This window comes from Oncorhynchus mykiss, chromosome 13 (genome assembly GCF_013265735.2).
Source record: "Oncorhynchus mykiss isolate Arlee chromosome 13, USDA_OmykA_1.1, whole genome shotgun sequence".
NCBI classification, from domain to species: domain Eukaryota; kingdom Metazoa; phylum Chordata; class Actinopteri; order Salmoniformes; family Salmonidae; genus Oncorhynchus; species Oncorhynchus mykiss.
The window spans coordinates 5,092,002-5,116,952 of NC_048577.1; the positions used below are offsets into that span (position 1 = coordinate 5,092,002).

Genomic DNA, 24,951 nt, shown 5'->3' on the forward strand with positions numbered 1-24,951 from the left:
GTTAAAGGCTCCATCTTCTCCTTGACTCAAGGTAGGACAAGTACGTCTATTGAATAGCGGGGTAGACCTGTGTATACATCTCACTGAGGATGACATTTCACGTGGGGTCATGTAGTGTCACTCTTATCAAAGAACTCACGCAATCTCAGACTAAGGAAAAACTTGAATAGATCTATCTGGACGTCAAATTCATTCATGTGTGCAGTGGGTACAATGATTACCCCTTATTGAGAACACTGAGGTGAGCTGCTGTCAGGGTCATAACCCCTTATTGAGAACACTGAGGTGAGCTGCTGTCAGGGTCATAACCCCTTATTGAGAACACTGAGGTGAGCTGCTGTCAGGGTCATAACCCCTTATAGAGAACACTGAGGTGAGCTGATGTCAGGGTCTTGCTTGATAAGTTGAAGACATTTAGCTCCTGTTGAACTGTGGCCCGTCCTGGGTCTCATTGGGGGGGGGGGTTCTTCTTCCCCCGATGTATGCGGTGAACCCTCTTACGTGCTGGGGGTGTTGGCCTCAATGTTGTCCCCTGTGTTTGTCTAGTTGAAATGTTTTTAGTCACTGGGTCATAGTTCTAAGGTCAGCTTGTAGAATAAGACGTCAGTTAAAATGTGATTTTACTATTTGGTTTAATCAGCCCAGAACATACTGACAGGTTGATGAGCAAAAACACATGAGTTGAAGAGACACAGGCAATTGGTTACAAAAACACATGAGTTGAAGAGACACAGGCAATTGGTTACAAAAACACATGAGTTGAAGAGACACAGGCAATTGGTTACAAAAACACATGAGTTGAAGAGACACAGGCAATTGGTTACAAAAACACATGAGTTGAAGAGACACAGGCAATTGGTTACAAAAACACATGAGTTGAAGAGACACAGGCAATTGGTTAAAAAAACACATGAGTTGAAGAGACACAGGCAATTGGTTACAAAAACATAATATTAAGTCGATGTTCCACTGATCTATAAAGACACTTACAACTATAAATCACAAACATTGACAAAGTACGAGCACACACAGAGATGGCCAGAGATGGAAAGGGATCTTGGTCACATTAAAATAGGATGACAAATACAATCTTAGACAAATACATCTAGCCTACTATGAGTCACTTTTTTCCAAATGTTGCTTACAGTTCAGTCATTTAGCAGATGTTATTTTCCAGAGGGAGTTGTGTGTGACTGACTGAGAAGTGTTTGCTAATTGTTTGGGTCATTCCTTAATATCCCTCTATACTTCCTGTTTATTCAAGATCAGAAGCACCATGATACAAACAACAATAAAAACAGTGACAAAGACAATGATCTTCCATTTATGTTGTTGAATGAACTGGTCTGTGGCCTCCTTCAGTTTCACTCCAACAGCGATTCCAATGACCAACGTCAAGAATCCAAAAGTAACCACCATCGGCCCACAATCTGGTTTATCAGGAGCTGTGACACACAGACACACCGAGTATTAATCATTAAGAATCTGCTGCATTTTACAGTATTCAGCAGATCTGTCATTTAATGATACTTGAAAGAATAAAAACAAAACAAGTGGTTATCTTTTACTTTGGCTTCAGGCATCTTTGTCAGCTTTATGTTCCCCATTCTGTTACACTACAATAGTAGAGTATCACTACTGAACTGTCCTCTATGATAGGGAAGCTGTTACACTACAATAGTAGAGCATCACTACTGAACTGTCCTCTATGATAGGGAAGCTGTTACACTACAATAGTAGAGCATCACTACTGAACTGTCCTCTATGATAGGGTAGCTGTTACACTACAATAGTAGAGCATCACTACTGAACTGTCCTCTTCTATATGATAGGGAAGCTGTTACACTACAATAGTAGAGCATCACTACTGAACTGTCCTCTTCTATATGATAGGGAAGCTGTTACACTACAATAGTAGAGTATCACTACTGAACTGTCCTCTATGATAGGGAAGCTGTTACACTACAATAGTAGAGTATCACTACTGAACTGTCCTCTATGATAGGGAAGCTGTTACACTACAATAGTAGAGTATCACTACTGAACTGTCCTCTATGATAGGGAAGCTGTTACACTACAATAGAGTATCACTACTAAACTGTCCTCTATGACAGGGAAGCTGTTACACTACAACAGTAGAGTATCACTACTGAACTGTCCTCTCCTATGGGAGAGGGAAGTTTGGGTTTTAATCACGGTAAAGCACTCACCTGAAGTCATCATTTTGTTGTACTTTTCCTCTGTTGTTTATCCTGAACTCAATTCAACTCAATGAAGACGGTGTCTACAATAAAGCATAGAAATTAGACAATGAAGTGATGTTGTTTACCAGTTAAACAATGAAAATAGAACAGAATAAACATAGATCACAGAGAAGAATAAACATAGAAAATAGAACAGAATAAACATAGATCACAGAGAAGAATAAACATAGAACAAAATAATAATTTTATAACTTCGGCAAATGCATTTAAATTAATCAGGGGTGCTGCTCTTTCAGCACCTTCCCGCGGTATGATTCTATAAGTGTATAAATGATGAAGTGCAACCGTTTAAGAGATGAGAGTTGCGTGTCAATTAGAGCAGAGAGAGGGAGCAAGATAATAGATCGAGTGAATCTCATTCTAGTTCTGAAATACAGGCGCGCTTCTCTCTCGCACCGCAGCAACGACCACACGTTGGTCTCAAAAACATAGTCTATAATATTGCGCAAACCATAAAACCGGACCCGCCCAACACAATGAATTCTAAGAATATCAGGCGCGGACTGAAAATCTACGTTTTACAATTACGTTTTTTTTTAGGGGGCAGCAGAATTAGGTATTGAGGGCATAACTGAAATGAACTCTGGTTGCTTTTATTATAATGTTTACATTACAAACAGTGATTTTCTTTCTCGTGTAGATGTACCGGATCCGGCTCAAATTAAGCACTGTGCATGTCTAGATCAACCAAATATACACGATCAAAGAATAATTTATGTACACAAAAATAGTTAGCCCCAACTGGGGCACGAACCCAGGGACTGTCCACCAAACACCAAAAGGCTAATACAGGTTACTACAAATGTTGTTATTGTTGTTGCCTTTATGTGTAACAGAATCAGTAAATCCTGCAAGAATTATATTTCACCAGAAATGACGTGGTAGCAATTGGCATAAGAGTGGAAATCCCCACTACTTCCAGACACAGAGCAGCCAGACTCTTTTTCAATAAACAATCAGTAATTCATACTTCGCTAAACTGAACCAATAAGCCTACATCGATTTGCACACGATTGACCAACAGTTTAAACAAATCACACCAAATGCAGGTACGTGGTTGTTTCATAATGATCGCTAATAACATTTTCTATTGAATAACATTTACATTATTTACGTCGAAGAAACTGTCAGATCCTGAAATGTAACTTCCGTATTTTTATTTTGTACGCAAAAAATGTGTCTAAAAGTTTGCATTGTCAAAGACATGACAACGCGATCATACTAAGATAAATATTAAAACGGGTAAGTGTTTCCGGGTGAATTTACTTTTATTTGACGGTTTTCAAAGTATTTGACAAAGACCGTACAGTATGAAGCTATTCAAACTGATGACGTCATCTATTCTAACGCGAACTGCGCATGTGCGGACCGTCAAATCAAAGGCAGGACTACAATATACAGTTTTTTCGAAAATGAAAACGTATCAGTTTTTACTTTCAGAGGTTGGAGTAATACCATGTTCAACTATTTAAGACATTGGCTCCAATCTAGCTTGTGCCTTTAGATTTCGAGAAAGTTAACAACTTCGGAAGAATCTTTCACTTCTCTAATTGACTTCTGAAACCCCGGGCTGGTCTGTTTGGTGTGTATCGCAATCTTTCCTGGAAGTCTCGTCTTGCACCTCTGGGTTTCGAAACTCTGTATTTGACTGCCAAGAAGAAGCGCGAATCCGAAAAGTTACATCCGTTTATTTAGAACTACAAACATGAACTACAACTCCCACTAGCTGTATAATGTCTCTCTTTCCACAGTTTGCCGGTCTAAAACAACTTTATTTTTGCATTTTCTAAATTTACATTAATTCAGAACCCCACCCAATATGATATATATATATATATATATATATATATATATATATATATTGGTCAACTCTAGCCACTTTAATAATGGAAAAATGGATGTAATAAATGTATCACTAGCCACTTTAAACAATTCCACTAATGTTTACATTCCCTACATTACTCCCTACATGTGTAATTACTGTACTCTATACCATCTACTGCATTTTGCCATCCTGATGTAATAAATGTATCACTAGCCACTTTAAACAATGCCACTTTATATAATGTTTGCATACCCTACATTACTCCCTACATATGTATATACTGTACTCTATACCATCTACTGCATATTGCCGATGCCGTTCGGCCATCACTCAATCCTTTATTTTATGTACATATTCTTATTCATTCCTTTACACTTGTGTGTATAAGGTACTTGTTGTGAAATTGTTAGGTTAGATTACTTGTTGGATATTACTGCACGGTCGGAACTAGAAGCACAAGCATTTCGCTACACTCTCATTAACATCTGCTAACCATGTGTATGTGACAAATACATTTTGATTTGATTTGATGTTAAATGACTGCGTTTTAAATGAATTAAGGTCATGTTCCATTGGTCAGACATTACTGACACCTGCCAGATCTTACAACGGCTGGACCATCAGCCAACCACATCATATGATGTCAGGTGTCAGTAATGTCTGACCAATGGAACATGACGTTAGTTCATTTAAAACTAAGTCATTTAATATCAAATCAAATCAAACAGCAGTCTGGTGCCCAACGGCACAGCTGATGATATGCCACTCACCCATTGGTTGATGAATGCAGCCGCTGAGCAGGGGAACACGACCTTTAGGACATGATACTGACGTAAAGAGAAAGGTTCAGTTCACAGGTTATTGACATGCGAATCCCAACACAGAGTTTAATTGTTTAGTGCAATATATATATATATATATATATATATATAAACTAATTTGGCCAAATAACTGAGTTGCGATAGTCTGTTATGTACTTTTTGTGTCAACTTCATATCTTGACTGTAAATGTCTTCATGCTATTTTGATAAGTCTGAGTTGAGGTATTTAACATCAGTGTTTTGTAATAATTTTTTTAATGAAAGATGGCGTTGCCGCTGCCCAGCAGCCCGCCACTGGACTTGATCGGTAATGACAGCCTGCAGGACTGGGAAGTGATTGGTGGAGGGGGATTCGGACAGATCCACAAGGCCAGGCATATAAAGTGGAGGTTTGATGTGGCCATCAAGTTGCTGCATTATGATGATGGGTAAATATGACCATCCCACAGCCGTGCATAAGACAATGTGTTTATTCTGTTTGCTCCAGTCACAATCTCTAAATAAAGGGCCCTGGCCAATATGAAAAAAAACTAATTGAACTGCATTACATTATATATATATTTATATATATGTACTACCGTTCAAATGTTTGGGGTCACTTAGAGATGTCCTTGTTTTTGAAAGAACAGCACATTTTTTTGTCCATTAAAATAACATAAAATTAGTCAGAAATACAGTGTAGACATTGTTAATGTTGTAAATTACTATTGTAGCTGGAAACTGATGATTTTTAATGGAATATCTTCATAGGTGTACAGAGGCCCATTATCAGCAACCATCACTCTTGTGTTCCAATGGCACTTTGTGTTAGCTAATCCAAATTTATCACTTTATCATTTTAAAAGGCTAATTGATAATTAGAAAACCCTTTTGCAATTAAGTTAGCACAGCTGAAAACGGTTGTTCTGATTAAAGAAGAAATAAAACTGGCCTTCTTTAGACTAGCTGAGTATCTGGAGCATCAGCATTTGTGGGTTCGATTAGGCATTTACAACATTAACAATGTCTGCACAGTATTTCTGATCAATTTGATGTTATTTTAACTGACAAAAAAATAAGCTTTTCTTTTAAAAACAAGGACATTTCTAAGTGACCCCAAACTGTTGAACAGTAGTGTTTATGTTTTAATGATGTCAACCATTTTGATTAAAGGTGCAATCTGTAATTTATTTCTGGTTTAAAGTGCTGCCCCTACAGTCTTTGTTAAATATTTTTGTTGTTGTTGTTGCTCTTAGGTCAAATGTATTTATGTCAAGGTACCACTAGGGGAAGTAAAGGTTTCGTTAAGGTTCTAGTCCATGTGTCAAACTCATTCCACAGAGGGCCGAGTGTCTGCAGGTTTTCACTCCTCCCTTGTACATGATTTATGAATTAAGGTCACTAATTAGTATAGCACTCCCCACACCTGGTGGTCTAGGTCTTAATTGAAAGGACAAAAACTAAAACCTGCAGACACTAGGCCCTCCATGGAATGAGTTTGACACCCCTGCTCTAGTTCATGAGCCAGGGGGTTCGGACCTGCTCACTTGGGGTGACGATGTCTCTTAGATTTTTGTTGAAGGTCTAATTCCCTCAAGTTTGAAAATGTGTGACAGCAGTTTAGCAATGGGAGCTTTTCTCTGTGTTATCACTCTTTTATTCATCCATCCCATCTATTTTTCCCATCGGGATTTTACCCTATGACAAACCATGCCAGCATACAAGAAGTTACTGATCACGTATACCCTCTTCGTTGGAAAGCTAACATTCACAGCTATCCATCAGAAGTTACTGATCACATATTCCCTCTTCGTTGGAAAGCTAACATTCACAGCTATCCATCAGAAGTTACTGATCACGTATACCCTCTTCGTTGGAAAGCTAACATTCACAGCTATCCATCAGAAGTTACTGATCACATATTCCCTCTTCGTTGGAAAGCTAACATTCACAGCTATCCATCAGAAGTTACTGATCACGTATTCCCTCTTCGTTGGAAAGCTAACATTCACAGCTATCCGTCAGACACATTTTCGGAATGTTCAGGTCAAAATAAATGTTACCTTTGACCTCTAGGGTACACATCAGAATTACCTGTATAAATTGCTTTAACAAGAAAACCCTCATCATAGCTCAGTGAAATACTGGGGTAAACTGGTCCTGTGTAGCTCAGTGAAATACTGGGGTAAACTGGTCTGTGTAGCTCAGTGAAATACTGGGGTAAACTGGTCTGTGTAGCTCAGTGAAATACTGGGGTAAACTGGTCCTGTGTAACTCAGTGAAATACTGGGGTAAACTGGTCCTGTGTAACTCAGTGAAATACTGGGGTAAACTGATCCTGTGTAACTCAGTGAAATACTTGGGTAAACTGATCCTGTGTAGCTCAGTGAAATACTGGGGTAAACTGGTCCTGTGTAGCTCAGTGAAATACTGGGGTAAACTGGTCTGTGTAGCTCGGTGAAATACTGGGGTAAACTGGTCCTGTGTAACTCAGTGAAATACTGGGGTAAACTGGTCCTGTGTAACTCAGTGAAATACTGGGGTAAACTGATCCTGTGTAACTCAGTGAAATACTGGGGTAAACTGGTCTGTGTAGCTCAGTGAAATACTGGGGTAAACTGGTCCCGTGTAGCTCAGTGAAATACTTGGGTAAACTGATCCTGTGTAGCTCAGTGAAATACTGGGGTAAACTGGTCCTGTGTAGCTCAGTGAAATACTGGGGTAAACTGGTCTGTGTAGCTCGGTGAAATACTGGGGTAAACTGGTCCTGTGTAACTCAGTGAAATACTGGGGTAAACTGGTCCTGTGTAACTCAGTGAAATACTGGGGTAAACTGATCCTGTGTAACTCAGTGAAATACTGGGGTAAACTGGTCTGTGTAGCTCAGTGAAATACTGGGGTAAACTGGTCCCGTGTAGCTCAGTGAAATACTTGGGTAAACTGATCCTGTGTAACTCAGTGAAATACTGGGGTAAACTGGTCTGTGTAGCTCAGTGAAATACTGGGGTAAACTGGTCCCGTGTAGCTCAGTGAAATACTGGGGTAAACTGATCCTGTGTTACTCAGTGAAATACTGGGGTAAACTGGTCCTGTGTAACTCAGTGAAATACTGGGGTAAACTGGTCCTGTGTAACTCAGTGAAATACTGGGGTAAACTGATCCTGTGTAACTCAGTGAAATACTTGGGTAAACTGATCCTGTGTAGCTCAGTGAAATACTGGGGTAAACTGGTCCTGTGTAGCTCAGTGAAATACTGGGGTAAACTGGTCTGTGTAGCTCGGTGAAATACTGGGGTAAACTGGTCCTGTGTAACTCAGTGAAATACTGGGGTAAACTGGTCCTGTGTAACTCAGTGAAATACTGGGGTAAACTGATCCTGTGTAACTCAGTGAAATACTGGGGTAAACTGGTCTGTGTAGCTCAGTGAAATACTGGGGTAAACTGGTCCCGTGTAGCTCAGTGAAATACTTGGGTAAACTGATCCTGTGTAGCTCAGTGAAATACTGGGGTAAACTGGTCCTGTGTAGCTCAGTGAAATACTGGGGTAAACTGGTCTGTGTAGCTCGGTGAAATACTGGGGTAAACTGGTCCTGTGTAACTCAGTGAAATACTGGGGTAAACTGGTCCTGTGTAACTCAGTGAAATACTGGGGTAAACTGATCCTGTGTAACTCAGTGAAATACTGGGGTAAACTGGTCTGTGTAGCTCAGTGAAATACTGGGGTAAACTGGTCCCGTGTAGCTCAGTGAAATACTTGGGTAAACTGATCCTGTGTAACTCAGTGAAATACTGGGGTAAACTGGTCTGTGTAGCTCAGTGAAATACTGGGGTAAACTGGTCCCGTGTAGCTCAGTGAAATACTGGGGTAAACTGATCCTGTGTTACTCAGTGAAATACTGGGGTAAACTGGTCTGTGTAGCTCAGTGAAATACTTGGGTAAACTGGTCCTGTGTAGGTCAGTTGGCAGAGCACCATTTTAGGGTTCTAGATAGCACCTTTTTTTAAAGAGTATAAACACTGTAGTGAAAGAAAATGTAGTATTTACCATAGTAATTAACGTGGTGTTTTTGCTCTTTGTAGTATACTGTAGTATTTACCATAGTAATTAACGTGGTGTTTTTGCTCTTTGTAGTATACTGTAGTATTAATTTTATTTTAATTTTGCGGACATTACCGTAGCTTTTACTAAAGTGTTTTAGTTGTTGTTGTGTTTTTACATAGAAGTGCAGGCTTTCTTCTTGAGGAACCCGACAGGTGCAATATTAAAGCAGCACATTTTCCACAACCTGTAGGGCAGTAGAACTGGAGTCTGAGCGGATCATTCAGAGCTTCTGCTCTTTTCTTGAACCTTTTCTGAAAACCGTTGACAGGATCACATTGTCTGTCAGTTGAATGAGCTCACATCCGCGACTATTCACGTGTACATATCCATTTTAAAACGTTTGACGGTGAAATATTCAGAAGGCAGTGAATAATGTGACATCATAATGTGACATCATAATCTGACATCATAATGTGACATCATAATCTGACATCATAATGTGACATCATAATGTGACGTCATAATGTGACTTCATAATGTGACATCATAATGTATCTGGGTCACTATGGACATTTTAAGACATTATTGGGCGTACTACAGTTCTATTTCATACAGGTATGGTCAAGCAAAATGAATCCAATAAGACCCCATTGAGTTGTTTGGCGGCCATATTTCTGTCGGGTTACTGTGTCCATCCTGTGATGGCCCTGTATCTACAAATCTTTTTTAAAACCATGTTCTAGCTGTGTGTGTGACATGTGGTGCCTCTATCAACAAAGTGTACAATCCAAAAACATAGCTTCCCTTCTTCGTGGAATTCTATGGCTAAACTTCCAACAGTCTAATGTCAATGGCACAATATGGCTGATTTTTAAACAATAGTTGTAGCTGGTCCTTTCAAAGTGGGTTATGTTATACATCATTAGAAAGGTCATTTCATGACCTTTCAGTACCACTCGTCAAACAAAGTTAAAATGTATGTTTCTTTTTTAAAGCAATTTATACAGGTAATTCTAATATTTAACCTAGTTATGTTGACCTGAACCTTTCCCCAAAATGAGTCTGATGGATAGCTGTGACTCTAAAGGGTGTGCAGTATGTGATAAATAACTTGTTGGCTTGGCTCATGGACTATAATCCCTGTCTTTATCCCCCCCCCCCCCCCCCCCCCCCCCACACACACACACACACCTCATTCCAGCTCTAGCACTTCCCTGCTTAAGGAGGTAAAGAATATGCAGAAGGGAGGGAGCCCCCATGTGGTGAGGATTCTGGGGGTGTACCAGGGGTGCCCTCCCTCTCCAGGTAGAGGCCTCTCCACCCAGCTGGGTATTGTGATGGAGTTATTGAACATAGGCTCCCTGGCCACCCTCCCGGCCAGCCTCTCTGGCCCCCCACCCTGGCCCCTGGCCTTCCGCCTGGCCCACCAGATCGCTCTGGGAATTAACTTCCTTCACAACCTTCCTCAGCCACTTCTGCATCGCGACCTGAAGCCCAATAACGTGCTGCTGGATGACAACCTTAATGCAAAGGCAAGTCCCAAGATCCTGAGTCTCTACTAGTGGTGAGATACGTCTGAACTATATGCAGTCATCACTACCCACAGGCAGTATACATGTTTACTGAACATTACTATTTCTGTTTAGTCTATGTTAAGCCCATCTCTCTCTCTTTCTCTCTCTCACACGCTCACTCTCTTTCTCTCTGTCTCTCTGTCTCTCTCTCTCTCACACGCCCACTCTCTTTCTCTCTGTCTCGCTGTCTCTCTCTCTCTAGCTTACAGATTTTGGCCTTGCTGAAGTCTCCCATAGTGTTTTGGAGATGTCCAGAGAAGAGCCCGGGAAGGAAGGAGGCACTCTAAGCTACATGCCCCCTGAGGCTTTTGAATCATCGTATGAACCAACTCGAGCCACTGATATCTACAGGTACAACACAGAGAGACAGCACTCACTGACATCTACAGGTACAACACAGAGAGACAGCACTCACTGACATCTACAGGTACAACACAGAGAGACAGCACTCACTGATATCTACAGGTACAACACAGAGAGACAGCACTCACTGACATCTACAGGTACAACACAGAGAGACAGCACTCACTGACATCTACAGGTACAACACAGAGAGACAGCACTCACTGACATCTACAGGTACAACACAGAGAGACAGCACTCACTGACATCTACAGGTTCAACACAGAGAGACAGCACTCACTGACATCTACAGGTACAACACAGAGAGACAGCACTCACTGACATCTACAGGTACAACACAGAGAGACAGCACTCACTGACATCTACAGGTACAACACAGAGAGACAGCACTCACTGACATCTACAGGTACAACACAGAGAGACAGCACTCACTGACATCTACAGGTTCAACACAGAGAGACAGCACTCACTGACATCTACAGGTACAACACAGAGAGACAGCAGTCACTGACATCTACAGGTACAACACAGAGAGACAGCAGTCACTGACATCTACAGGTACAACACAGAGAGACAGCACTCACTGACATCTACAGGTACAACACAGAGAGACAGCACTCACTGACATCTACAGGTACAACACAGAGAGACAGCACTCACTGACATCTACAGGTACAACACAGAGAGACAGCACTCACTGACATCTACAGGTACAACACAGAGAGACAGCACTCACTGACATCTACAGGTACAACACAGAGAGACAGCAGTCACTGACATCTACAGGTACAACACAGAGAGACAGCAGTCACTGACATCTACAGGTACAACACAGAGAGACAGCACTCACTGACATCTACAGGTACAACACAGAGAGACAGCACTCACTGACATCTACAGGTACAACACAGAGAGACAGCATTCACTGACATCTACAGGTACAACACAGAGAGACAGCACTCAGAATGCACCGCGGACATTCGATAACTCTCTCTATTTCCTCTGTCTCAGTTACGGCATACTGCTGTGGTCCATCTTCACTGGAAAAGTGCCCTATTATGCAGATAACCCTCGTAAGTGGTAATTCAGTGTCACTGTTAAGCACACACACATTAACACACACACATTAACACACACACATTAACACACACACATTAACACACACATTAACACACACGTCTTCCTCTACGTCTCTCCTCCATCTCACCCGTCACTACTCACTATTATTGACACTTTCTTGTTCTCTTACTTCACTCTCCTGTAGATCTCCAGTCCAGTATGGTGAGGTTCCGGGTCCCATTGGGCGACAGGCCTCCTCTGGAGGCAGTGGACAGGGACCAGGCTGGTGGGCTGGGGGAGATGGTGGACCTCATGGTGAATTGCTGGGACCAACAGCCTTCTAATAGACCCCATTTCCTGGGTGAGACTACAGGAAGGTTGTTTATACTTTGGACTGTCACTTGATGAGTAACAGGTGTCATTAATCATGATAATGAACCTTTTTTTTTACCTTGATATGTTGCTCGGTTGTTCGTATTGGAACCCAGGACCAAATACTGATTGGACATTTATGTCAGCAGTCTGTCACAAGAGACTATTTGGTTGTTAACTCGTTCTGCCTATTATTCAGATTGCCTCACTGTGACAGAGAGAACATATGAGAGGCACAAGCAATCAATAAACGACGTTGTCCATCAAGTGCTCCTCAAACTGATACTGTACAAGACACTCTGATTCAAAGCCTCTCGTTCTATATGTGTAACGTTCACTTATAGCAACGTAGCTGAACAACTCCTCATTTTAGCTCCACCTTCTCTCTCTCTCTCTCTCTCTCTCTCTCTCTCTCTCTCTCTCTCTCTCTCTCAGGAGGAGGAGAGGATGAGAAGACAGGAGGAGGAGAGGATGAGAAGACAGGAGGAGGAGAGGATGAGGAGACTGGAGGAAGAGGAGAGAGATAGACAGGAGGATGAGAGGATGAGGAGACAGGAGGAGGAGGAGGAGAGAGAGAGACAGAGTAAGTACATGTTTGTTGTTATAATCATCAACATTACTATGTACTGTAAATGACATTATTTTAATAATTGACTTGATAATTCTTTAATTCTTCAGCATATAATGGTGCCTCTATATTCTTCTTTTTTTTAATTCACAGAAACTGGTCTAGCTCATCTGAGGATAGTTCTGGTGGGGAAGACTGGAGCAGGGAAGAGCGCAACAGGAAACACCATCCTGGGTGGGGAGGGGTTTAAAGAAGACTCCTCCCCTGAGTCTGTGACTGCTCAGTGTGAGAAACAGAGTGGAGAGGTGGATGGGAGGAAGATGGATGTGATTGACACGCCGGGACACTTTGACACGTCAGTGACTGTAGAGGAAATGAAAGGTGAACTAGAACGGTGCTTCTACATGTCAGTCCCAGGACCCCACGTGTTCCTGCTGGTGATCAGACTGGGGAGGTTCACAGAGGAGGAGAGGAACACTGTGAAGTGGATCCAGGACAACTTTGGAGAAGAAGCCTCAAAGTACACCATGGTGCTGTTCACTGGAGGAGACCAGCTGAGAAAAAAATCTGTTGAGCAGTTTGTAGGAGAAAGTGTTAACCTCCAGGATCTCATCAGCAAATGTGGAGGTGGATATCACTCTGTCATCAATGACAGTGACAGTAGCGCCAACCCTGACCAAGTCCCAGAGCTGCTGAAGAAGATAGAGGAGATGGTGAAGAGGAACGGAGGACAACACTACACCAACGAGGTGTACCAGAAGGTCCAGAGGAAGATCGAAGAGGAGGAGGAGAGGAAGAAAAAAGAGGAAGAAATGAAGAAACAAGAGGAGGCGATCAGGAAGCGGGAAGAAGAGGTGAGGAGAGAGGAGGAAATAAAGAGAGAGGAGGAGTTGAGGAAGATAGAAGAGGAGAGACAGGAGGAGAGGAGGAAGGCGGAAGAGGAGACGAGGAAGATGGAAGAGGAGAGACAGGAGGAGAGGAGGAAGATGGAAGAGGAGAGGAGGAAGATTGAAGAGGAGAGGGGGAAGATGGAAAATGAGAGGGGGAAGATGGAAAAGAAGAGGAGGAAGAGGAGCAGGAGAAATTGGTTCGAACGGCTTTTAAACCTTTAACCTTGTTGTGGCCAGCACCATGTCCTAACCCACTGAATGGAACTGTGTGTACTTTCATCTTTATACAAACATTAACCAGACATTTAACATCATTACATGACATAATCATACCAATCTTCAACTTTCCTTTCACATTAAATCCCTGTTCTTCAATAAATACAAAAACATGCTGATTATTACTTACTAACTGGGTCGTTGATTGTAGACTTTACTATCTGTAGGAAGGTCATTGACTCTGGATTAAAAAAAAAATATGCTGTCTGTTTCTATGACTGTATATGGCTCAGCTAATGATAAACCTTCCCCCTAACCCTCCTTTGAGCTTCAGCCACCAGCACCATCTCCCACCTAAACTCAGTTGTTTTTCTTCTGGTCATTAGTGTCCACTGTCCACCAATGTTATTTAAGCAATAACACACAAGGGGGTGTGGTAGCCTAGTGGTTAGAGCGTTGGGCCAGTAACCAGCAGGTAGCCTAGTGGTTAGAGCGTTGGGCCATTAACCAACAGGTAGCCTAGTGGTTAGAGCGTTGGGCCAGTAACCAGCAGGTAGCCTAGTGGTTAGAGCGTTGGGCCATTAACCAGCAGGTAGCCTAGTGGTTAGCGTGTTGGGCCATTAACCAACAGGTAGCCTAGTGGTTAGAGCGTTGGGCCATTAACCAACAGGTAGCCTAGTGGTTAGAGCGTTGGGCCAGTAACCAGCAGGTAGCCTAGTGGTTAGAGCGTTGGGCCATTAACCAACAGGTAGCCTAGTGGTTAGAGCGTTGGGCCATTAACCAGCAGGTAGCCTAGTGGTTAGAGCGTTGGGCCATTAACCAGCAGGTAGCCTAGTGGTTAGAGCGTTGGGCCATTAACCAGCAGGTAGCCTAGTGGTTAGAGCGTTGGGCCATTAACCAGCAGGTAGCCTAGTGGTTAGAGTGTTGGGCCATTAACCAGCAGGTAGCCTAGTGGTTAGAGTGTTGGGCCATTAACCAGCAGGTAGCCTAGTGGTTAGAGCGTTGGGCCATTAACCGAAAGGTTGCTAGATTGAATCCCCGAGCTGACAAGGTAATGATCTGTTGTTCTGCCCCTGAACAAGGCAGTTAACCCACTGTTCCTAGGCTGTCATTGTAAAAAAGAATTTGTTCTTAACTGACTTCCCAGTTAAAAAAATAAAATAATATATACTGTATATACATACTACGGTCTGCTATACCATGGCTGTCAGCCAATCAGTATTCACGGCTCCAATCTCCCAGTTTATAATAAGGAAAGATTCTGGAAAATATGCTGTCTGTTTCTATGACTGTGTCATGACTCTCCTGTGACGATCTGAAGGATCAGGTTAGAGTGGGTCTGCTCTACAGCCTGTTCTCTCTCGTAGAGGGGGAATGTCATGACTCTCCTGTGACGATCTGAAGGATCAGGTTAGAGTGGGTCTGCTCTACAGCCTGTTCTCTCTCGTAGAGGGGGAATGTCATGACTCTCCTGTGACGATCTGAAGGATCAGGTTAGAGTAGGTCTGCTCTACAGCCTGTTCTCTCTCGTAGATAGGGAATGTCATGACTCTCCTGTGACGATCTGAAGGATCAGGTTAGAGTGGGTCTGCTCTACAGCCTGTTCTCTCTCGTAGAGGGGGAATGTCATGACTCTCCTGTGACGATCTGAAGGATCAGGTTAGAGTGGGTCTGCTCTACAGCCTGTTCTCTCTCGTAGAGGGGGAATGTCATGACTCTCCTGTGACGATCTGAAGGATCAGGTTAGAGTAGGTCTGCTCTACAGCCTGTTCTCTCTCGTAGATAGGGAATGTCATGACTCTCCTGTGACGATCTGAAGGATCAGGTTAGAGTGGGTCTGCTCTACAGCCTGTTCTCTCTCGTAGAGGGGGAATGTCATGACTCTCCTGTGACGATCTGAAGGATCAGGTTAGAGTGGGTCTGCTCTACAGCCTGTTCTCTCTCGTAGAGGGGGAATGTCATGACTCTCCTGTGACGATCTGAAGGATCATGTTAGAGTAGGTCTGCTCTACAGCCTGTTCTCTCTCGTAGATAGGGAATGTCATGACTCTCCTGTGACGATCTGAAGGATCAGGTTAGAGTGGGTCTGCTCTACAGCCTGCTCTCTCTCGTAGATGGGGAATGTCATGACTCTCCTGTGACGATCTGAAGGATCAGGTTAGAGTAGGTCTGCTCTACAGCCTGCTCTCTCTCGTAGAGGGGGAATGTCATGACTCTCCTGTGACGATCTGAAGGATCAGGTTAAAGTGGGTCTGCTCTACAGCCTGTTCTCTCTCGTAGAGGGGGAATGTCATGACTCTCCTGTGACAATCTGAAGGATCAGGTTAGAGTAGGTCTGCTCTACAGCCTGCTCTCTCTCGTAGAGGGGGAATGTCATGACTCTCCTGTGACGATCTGAAGGATCAGGTTAGAGTGGGTCTGCTCTACAGCCTGTTCTCTCTCTCGTAGAGGGGGAGAGCGGGAAGTCGGCTGTTTTATGGTCGGTCATAAAATACACTGCCCCTATGCTCTGTAGTGTTTGAGATTGGAATGTAAACTGTGGAATACAGAGAGACACTTGGACATCAAAAGTTTAATTAATTAAACAATATTTCTACTTTTGAGAATGTGGCAATGGTCCGTGGACACTAAGAGACAGTCATGACGAGCGTGTTTCATTTGGTGATCTCATGAAGGACAGGAAACACACATTACTGTATCTCTGTTTGTGGACACTTTCAAGGTTTACATCTACATTTTGTGAAACGTATGTGATTAAACATGAAACTATTTGTGAAAAGATGTAATGCGATGTTAACCTTCAAAATGAGAGAATTGTCTTCCATGTAAAGTATTAACCAGGTCAGTGGCCACGCCCACGTGATCATAGACATTACGTCAGCGTCATGGACCGCCCTTTTCTCAGAAGTGTATAAAACCCACTCCTGGCGAAATTTACATTAGACCAGACAGCGTGCAGCAATGGCTACACAGCTGGAAATGGTTCAAATCTGAGACTATATATGACTACAGAATAAGAGCAAATACTAGCTGTTCATGTGTAAACGATTAGCATTTCAATGAATATAATTATCAACTGTGCGTAGTGAATCCATTTTGTCTTTCCCGCTCTTTTATCTGTCCCCACCCCTTTCCATTGTCTACCAAGCCGTCATACCGGTTTAGTCCACGTAGGGACTTATCAATGCATTGCGTTAGTAACCAATATCTACTGTTTGTTTGTTATGTATTTCTGTGATTATTTAGTTAGTTAGTAAATAAATAATTAAGCCAATTTGTATATCGCTGATTCATCATTTAGGCTAGGGTTCGTGCAGATATCCAAGGGTTTGCGACTTTCAATAATGTAAACTGATGAGGTAATAATGATGCATTAATACAAGACTGTACTCGATTTGGAAAATAGAGACTATAAAAATTTCCCGTGGTGCCCTGACTTCCTAGTTAATTAAAGTTTGCATGATTAGTTTAATCACATAATTACACATATAGAATTTATTTGATAAAAAAAAGCAGTCTTCACATGTAATGATAGTCACAGACACGACAACTTTTTTATGGCTCAGCTAATGTTAAAACGTACCCTAACCCTCCTTTGAGCTTCAGTCACCAGCAACATCTCCCACCTAAACTAATGTTCTCTGTTTTCTGTTCATTAGTGTCCACTGTTCACCAATGTTATTAAAGAATGGTTCCCTCCTTCTGGTTGCTTTCCTGGTTTCATGGCTACTTGTGCTCGTCTCATCCTGTTTGTTTGCCGACATCAGACTCGTTTTGTTTGTATTTACATATGAGATGTAATTCACTCTCTACTTGCTGACGTAAAAATGAAATCATCCATAATTCTAGTGAGTTTTCCCCTCTGGTATTTTATTGAGACTCGGAGAACTACAGATGTACAAGAGATTCAGGACAGTTATGCCCTTTTATACAATGGGTGGGTCTAATCCTGAATGCCGATTGGTTAAAACCGCATTCCAGTTCGTGTCTATTCCACAAGTAAACAGCTCTGAATACTGTCTGTGATTTAATAAGGAATGATGATGCAGGAACATCACAGACAGCCTTTGAGTTTGAATTCCTCTCACACACAAACTTAAGGTAGATTTGATTTGATTTGATTGTATTATTAAGCGTCTTCAGAATGCCCACATTGGTTTATAAGACAATGTATTCATCATTCCTAATTGCATTTACAGTGTTAATAGTCTTCAAAATCCAGAACTTAAATATTGCCTGCTTTTATTTATTTATCCCTTGTTCTATCAGGTGTGTTGATTGACAACCTGGGATGAATGAGCCAATTGGAAGCTGAGGGTGATTAGGTGACCATGATGGTATGAGGGCCAGATTGGGAATTTAGCCAGCACACCAGGGTTAACACGCCTACTCTTATGATAAGTGCCATGGGATATTTTAGTGAACACAGAGAGTCAGGACACCGTTTAACATCCCATCCAAAAGACAGCAATGTCCCCAATCATTGCCCTGGGGACCAGAGGAAAGGCTGCCTCCTACTGGCCCTCCAACACCACTTCCAGCAGGAGCTAGTCTCCCATCCAGGGACTGACCAGGACCAACGCTGCTTAGCATCAGAAGCAAGCCAGCTGTGGGATGCAGGGTGGTTTGCTGCTGGCTGAATGGTGTCAGTTCTGGATGGAGAGGTATGAGAAAAGAGAGAATGTATGAGAAAAGAGAGAATAAATAGTCCTGTGAGCTCCAATGGGGTTTCAAATTTACCCCCAAAGAGGATCCACTTTTTACTACGTTCAGACTGTATAACAGGGAAACAATACGTGATTATACACATATACTAATCACAATATTTCACATTGTATATTGTGGTAGAAAGGGCAATAGAAGAGAAAATGCATCTCTCCGAGGTGATATACTTCACTTTACTGACTTCATTGCCCCCATGGGGAAACGTTGCAGTATCACGTACTCGTTTAAAGTGCCGTTTCAATACAACAGACAACAAATTGACAATACAACATTCACAGCAGTTACACAGTTACATCGTCTTTCCTCTTCCATTTCACCACAATACCAACCTGTTTCAATATGCAGAGACAATATCCCTGATCTTACCTGTTTCAATACGCAGAGACAATATCCCTGATCTTACCTGTTTCAATACGCAGAGACAATATCCCTGATCTGACCTGTTTCAATATGCAGAGACAATATCCCTGATCTGACCTGTTTCAATACGCAGAGACAATATCCCTGATCTTACCTGTTTCAATACGCAGAGACAATATCCCTGATCTTACCTGTTTCAATATGCAGAGACAATATCCCTGATGTGACCTGTTTCAATACGCAGAGACAATATCCCTGATCTTACCTGTTTCAATATGCAGAGGCAATATCCCTGATCTTACCTGTTTCAATACGCAGAGTCAATATCCCTGATCTGACCTGTTTCAATACGCAGACAATATCCCTGATCTGACCTGTTTCAATACGCAGAGACAATATCCCTGATCTTACCTGTTTCAATACGCAGAGACAATATCCCTGATCTTACCTGTTTCAATACGCAGAGACAATATCCCTGATCTGACCTGTTTCAATACGCAGAGACAATATCCCTGATCTTACCTGTTTCAATACGCAGAGACAATATCCCTGATCTTACCAGTTTCAATACGCAGAGACAATATCCCTGATCTTACCTGTTTCAATACGCAGAGACAATATCCCTGATGTGACCTGTTTCAATACGCAGAGACAATATCCCTGATCTGACCTGTTTCACATGTACTAGTCCATTCCATTCCATGTGTTCGTTCCTCCTGCTGTCCTCATAGCAGCCTATATATGTTGTGATATCAATTAATTCCTCCCACTGTCCTCATAGCAGGCTATATATGTTGTGATATCAATTAATTCCTCCTGCTGTCCTCATAGCAGCCTATATATGTTGTGATATCAATTAATTCCTCCTGCTGTCCTCATAGCAGCCTATATATGTTGTGATACCTGATATCCTGGGATTCTCTGCCTCTAACTCTATTACAGGGGTTGAGTCACTGGCTTACTGGTGCTCTTCCATGCCATCCCTAGGAGGGGTGCTTTTACTTGAGTGGGTTGAGTCACTGACGTGATCTTCCTGTCCGGGTTGCCCCCCCCCTCCCTTGTCTTGTGCCGTGGGGGAGATCTTCCTGGGCTATACTCGGCCTTGTCTCAGGATGGTAAGTTGGTGGTTGAAGATATCCCTCTAGTGTTGTGGGGGCTGTGCTTTGGCAAAGTGGGGGGGGTTATATCCTGCCTGTTTGGCCCTGTCCGGGGGTATCGTCGGATGGGGCCACAGTGTCTCCTGATCGCTCCTGTCTCAGCCTCCAGTATTTATGCTGCAACGGTTTATGTGTCGGGGGGCTAGGGTCAGTTTGTTATATCTGGAGTACTTCTCCTGTCTTATACAGTGTGAATTTAAGTATGCTCTCTCTAATTCTCTCTCTATTTTTCTCTCTTTCTTTCTTTCTTTCTTTCTCTTTCTTTCTCTCTCTCTCGGAGGACCTGAGCGCTAGGACCATGTCTCAGGACTACCTGGCCTGATGACTCCTTGCTGTCCCCAGTCCACCTGGTCGTGCTGCTGCTCCAGTTTCAACTGTTCTGCCTGCGGCTATGGAACCCACACCTGTTCACCGGACGTGCTACCTGTCCCAGACCTGCTGTTTTCAAGTCTCTAGAGACAGCAGGAGCGGTAGAGATACTCTCAATGATCGGCTATGAAAAGCCAACTGACATTTACTCCTGAGGTTGTGACCTGTTGCACCCTCTACAACCACTGTGATTATTATTATTTGACCCTGCTGGTCATCTATGAACATCTTGGCCATGTTCTGTTATAAATCTCCACCCGGCACAGCCCTCAGAGCCTGGTTCCTCTCGAGGTTTGTAACCTAGATAGTGAAACTATAAGGCAGACAGTCACTCTGCCATAATACCGGGAGGAAACGTGTTCTAAAACATATCAGAGAAATGTAATAAAAACATCAGTCATCAGTCAGACTCTTTACTTCTCTTTATTAAGTGTTCATAAATGTCATCCCTGAACACATGATTCAATAAATAGATCACTGGACACCCAGAGAAATACTTAAGGGAACAGATTTAAGACCATTTTTATCTATCTATCTATCTATCTATCTATCTATCTATCTATCTATCTATCTATCTATCTATCTATCTATCTATCTATCTATCTATCTATCTATCTATCTATCTATCTATCTATCTATAAAACCATCTATCAATCAATCATTCAATCTATGTTTCTGTTGTTAGGTCTTGTTCGGCCTCGTTTACACAGGTAACCTAATTCTGATCTTTACACGGGCAGCCTAATTCTGATCTTTACACAGGCAGACAAATTCTGATATTTTGCCCAATTATTGATAATAGATCGGATTGGTCAAAAGACCAATTAGTGGCAAAAGATCAGAATTGGGTTGCCTGTGTAAAAACAGCCTTAATGAGGTATACAGTATGTGATTGTTATACAGCTACGGAGACGGGTGTTTTAGCTCCACACCTTCCATTCTTTAGACAGATAGCCGTTATTCCACTGGCTGCTCCCAGCACCAGTAGGAGTGGAGCTAGAGCCAGGGCCACTGTGGTATCAGCAGCAACTGCTATGATCACCCCTACTACCACACACACTACTGTTACTGCTAGAGCGATGTGGAGATTCCTCTTTTTATCTACCTTCTCCCTTTTCTCTTCCTCCTTTTCTTTCTCTATCTCTACCTTTACCTCTTCTTTTAATTTTCTCTCCTCTTCCTCCCTCCGTCTTTTCTCCTCCTCCCTCCTCCTCTCCTCCGCCTCTCTGATCTTCCTCTGAGCCTTCTGGTACATCTCGTTGGTGTAGTGCTCTCCTCCGTTCAGCTCCACCATCTCTTTGATCTTCTCCAGCAGCTCTGGGACCTGAGTGGGGTCGTCTTTGGCGTCGTTGTTGAACGAGTGATACCCGCCGCCTAACGTGATGGAGAGTCTCCGCAGCTCTTTACACATCTTCAGAGAATCTGTCACCTGTTTCCCCTTCAGCTGGTCTTTACAGGTGAACAGCAAGATGGTGTACATGGAGGCGTCCTCTCCGAAGTTCTCCTGGATCCACCTCACGGCGTTCCTCTCCTCCTCTGTGAACCTCACCCCCAGCCTGATCACCAGCAGGAAGGCGTGGGGGCCCGGGACGGACATGTTAACACACTCCTCTATTTTCTCCTTCACCTCTTCGTCCGACCGGGCCGTGTCGAAGAGGCCCGGCGTGTCAACCACATGAACCGTCGTCCCATTGACCTCTCCACTCTGTCTCTCACACTGTCCGGTCACTGACGCAGGGGAAGAGTCGACTTTAAATACATCCTTCCCCAGGATGGTGTTTCCTGTTGCGCTCTTCCCTGCTCCAGTCTTCCCTAGCAACACAATCCTCAGCTCAGCGGTCAAACCAGACCCTGTAAAAACCACACAGATAAAGACAATGTAGCTCCCAGTAACTATAGCAACAACAACAACAAAACATTTAAAGTAACTCCACAATCACGCTGTAAAATAGAGATAATGTATGTTGATTCATTTAATTCATTCAATTGATTCAATGATTCATTCAATGATTATTTTAACCATAACCATCCTGCTCAAAGTAACTAGTAGAGTTAGTATTATAAGTTGCCCAGCTGTAATGTGTGGTGTGTTATGTTTTGACTCAACCATTAGAGACCATGACATCACAGTCCAAACAGAGTACATACCATCATGATTTGACTCAACCACGAGAGACCATGACATCACAGACCAAACAGAGTACATACCATCATGATTTGTTGAGCCACACCCATCAGACTCAGGCTGCCGTTTCAGCTCCATCTCTCTCAGTGGTGTAGCTGTTAGGATAACATAACAAGTATATAAACAGTCTTGTATTAGCTGAAGTACAGAATCATTGTGATGGCTACGAGTGTTCCAGGTTGAATGAACAGTTCAGTCTGCTGCATCCTTCTCAAACAGTTCATGTATATGATATTTCATTATATAAGATAAGATATTAAACCAAACGTTTTACCTTCAGTCATGGTTCTGTCCCTCTTTGCCAATATATTGTCAAATGTCACCAGCTCGTTCAGCTCCCTCTGCCTGCGTTGAACCAGCTCTTTCAGGTCCTCTGCCTGCGTTGAACCAGCTCTTTCAGATCCTCTGCCTGCGTTGAACCAGCTCTTTCAGATCCTCTGCCTGCGTTGAACCAGCTCTTTCAGGTCCTCTGCCTGCGTAGAACCAGCTCTTTCAGATCCTCTGCCTGCGTTGAACCAGCTCTTTCAGGTCCTCTGCCTGCGTTGAACCAGCTCTTTCAGCTCCCCTGCCTGCGTTGAACCAGCTCTTTCAGGTTCTCTGCCTGCGTTGAACCAGCTCTTTCAGGTCCTCTGCCTGCGTTGAACCAGCTCTTTCAGATCCTCTGCCTGCGTTGAACCAGCTCTTTCAGGTCCTCTGCCTGCGTTGAACCAGCTCTTTCAGCTTCCCTGCCTGCGTTGAACCAGCTCTTTCAGGTCCTCTGCCTGCGTTGAACCAGCTCTTTCAGGTCCTCTGCCTGCGTTGAACCAGCTCTTTCAGCTTCCCTGCCTGCGTTGAACCAGCTCTTTCAGGTCCTCTGCCTGCGTTGAACCAGCTCTTTCAGATCCTCTGCCTGCGTTGAACCAGCTCTTTCAGGTCCTCTGCCTGCGTTGAACCAGCTCTTTCAGGTCCTCTGCCTGCGTTGAACCAGCTCTTTCAGCTCCTCTGCCTGCGTTGAACCAGCTCTTTCAGCTCCTCTGCCTGTGTTGAACCAGCTCTTTCAGCTTCCCTGCCTGCGTTGAACCAGCTCTTTCAGGTTCTCTGCCTGCGTTGAACCAGCTCTTTCAGCTCCTCTGCCTGCGTTGAACCATCTCTTTCAGCTTCCCTGCCTGCGTTGAACCAGCTTTTTCAGCTTCCCTGCCTGCGTTGCACCAGCTCTCTCAGCTCCTCTGCCTGCGTTGAACCAGCTCTCTCAGCTCCTCTGCCTGCGTTGAACCAGCTCTTTCAGCTCCTCTGCCTGCATTGAACCAGCTCTCTCAGCTCCTCTGCCTGCGTTGAACCAGCTCTTTCAGCTTCCCTGCCTGCGTTGAACCAGCTCTCAGCTCCTCTGCCTGCGTTGAACCAGCTCTCTCAGCTCCTCTGCCTGCGTTGAACCAGCTCTTTCAGGTTCTCTGCCTGCGTTGAACCAGCTCTTTCAGGTCCTCTGCCTGCGTTGAACCAGCTCTCTCAGCTCCTCTGCCTGCGTTGAACCAGCGGTCTGAGTACTGATGTTTTCTCACAAACAAAGAAAGGAATATCCTGTGCATCTGGCAGAATGGAGGGGAGGTTCCTGCTTCCCTGGATTGTCTACAGTTCTGACAAACATGGCCTGTGTCCCAAACGGCACCCTATTCCCTTTATAGTCTGCTACTGTAGAGCAGGGCCCTAGTGCACCATATAGGAAACAGAGTGTCATTTGGGATGAACACGTGGACTGTTTCTCGAAACTTCCCCTACCCTCTGCATCCCCTAGCCCCAACCCCCCAGGGACTGGAGTAGATCTGAAAGGCTTAGGTAGGTGTCAGCAATATGGCGGAAGTTCGACCTAACCTATCAGAAGGCAAGGTAGAATCACTACCATGTTGCTTATACCTGTCCAGCTCCTCCACATCTACAGGAAGTATGTAGGCTGTAGTAATGAGGCTAGGGCTTGGTTGTAAGGACCAGGCTAGAGATCAGGCTAGGGGTTGGTTGTAAGGGGCCAGGCTCTAGGGGCCAGGCTAAGGGGCCATGCCAAGGCCAGGCTAAGGGCGTGGAGACCCAAGAGGGTGGGTAGTGATAATGTAGGCCAAGTTCTGAAGAATGAATGACAGATTTTAATACATATAGAGTTGATTCAACCACGTACAACAATGCATATAGCTGTAGGATCTTAATTTAATCACTG

The 24,951-nt window shown here is 43.4% G+C and overlaps 2 protein-coding genes and 2 long non-coding RNA genes across 5 annotated transcripts; 2 read left to right on the plus strand and 2 right to left on the minus strand.

The window, feature by feature from the left end:
* Positions 1-613: 613 nt before the first annotated feature.
* LOC110485437 lies at positions 614-2,350 on the minus strand. The gene is made up of 2 exons (XR_005035416.1): positions 2,211-2,350; positions 614-1,445 (listed from the first exon to the last, which is right to left on the minus strand). It is a non-coding gene; the product is annotated as an uncharacterized LOC110485437 (long non-coding RNA).
* An 800-nt stretch (positions 2,351-3,150) lies between these two features.
* Positions 3,151-14,155, plus strand: LOC110485435 (receptor-interacting serine/threonine-protein kinase 3). Of its 2 annotated transcripts, none has more exons than XM_036939927.1 (9): positions 3,151-3,313; positions 5,175-5,338; positions 10,133-10,463; positions 10,708-10,856; positions 11,880-11,941; positions 12,133-12,288; positions 12,499-12,581; positions 12,735-12,882; positions 13,021-14,155. In XM_036939927.1, exons 1-9 carry the CDS (start codon positions 3,308-3,310, stop codon positions 13,977-13,979), a joined length of 2,058 nt encoding a protein of 685 aa, XP_036795822.1. In that variant the 5' UTR covers positions 3,151-3,307; the 3' UTR covers positions 13,980-14,155. The 2 variants fall into 2 exon arrangements, with proteins under 2 accessions (XP_036795822.1, XP_036795823.1); XM_036939928.1 differs by lacking the exon at positions 3,151-3,313 and adding an exon at positions 3,629-3,846.
* Positions 14,156-15,086: 931 nt separating this feature from the next.
* Positions 15,087-17,676, plus strand: LOC118938157. Its single transcript, XR_005035417.1, has 2 exons — positions 15,087-16,213; positions 16,380-17,676. It is a non-coding gene; the product is annotated as an uncharacterized LOC118938157 (long non-coding RNA).
* Positions 17,677-20,829: 3,153 nt separating this feature from the next.
* LOC118938158 (GTPase IMAP family member 7-like) lies at positions 20,830-23,195 on the minus strand. The gene is made up of 3 exons (XM_036939929.1): positions 23,044-23,195; positions 22,793-22,864; positions 20,830-22,435 (listed from the first exon to the last, which is right to left on the minus strand). Exons 1-3 carry the CDS (start codon positions 23,051-23,053, stop codon positions 21,480-21,482), a joined length of 1,038 nt encoding a protein of 345 aa, XP_036795824.1. The 5' UTR covers positions 23,054-23,195; the 3' UTR covers positions 20,830-21,479.
* Between the last annotated feature and the right edge of the window lie 1,756 nt (positions 23,196-24,951).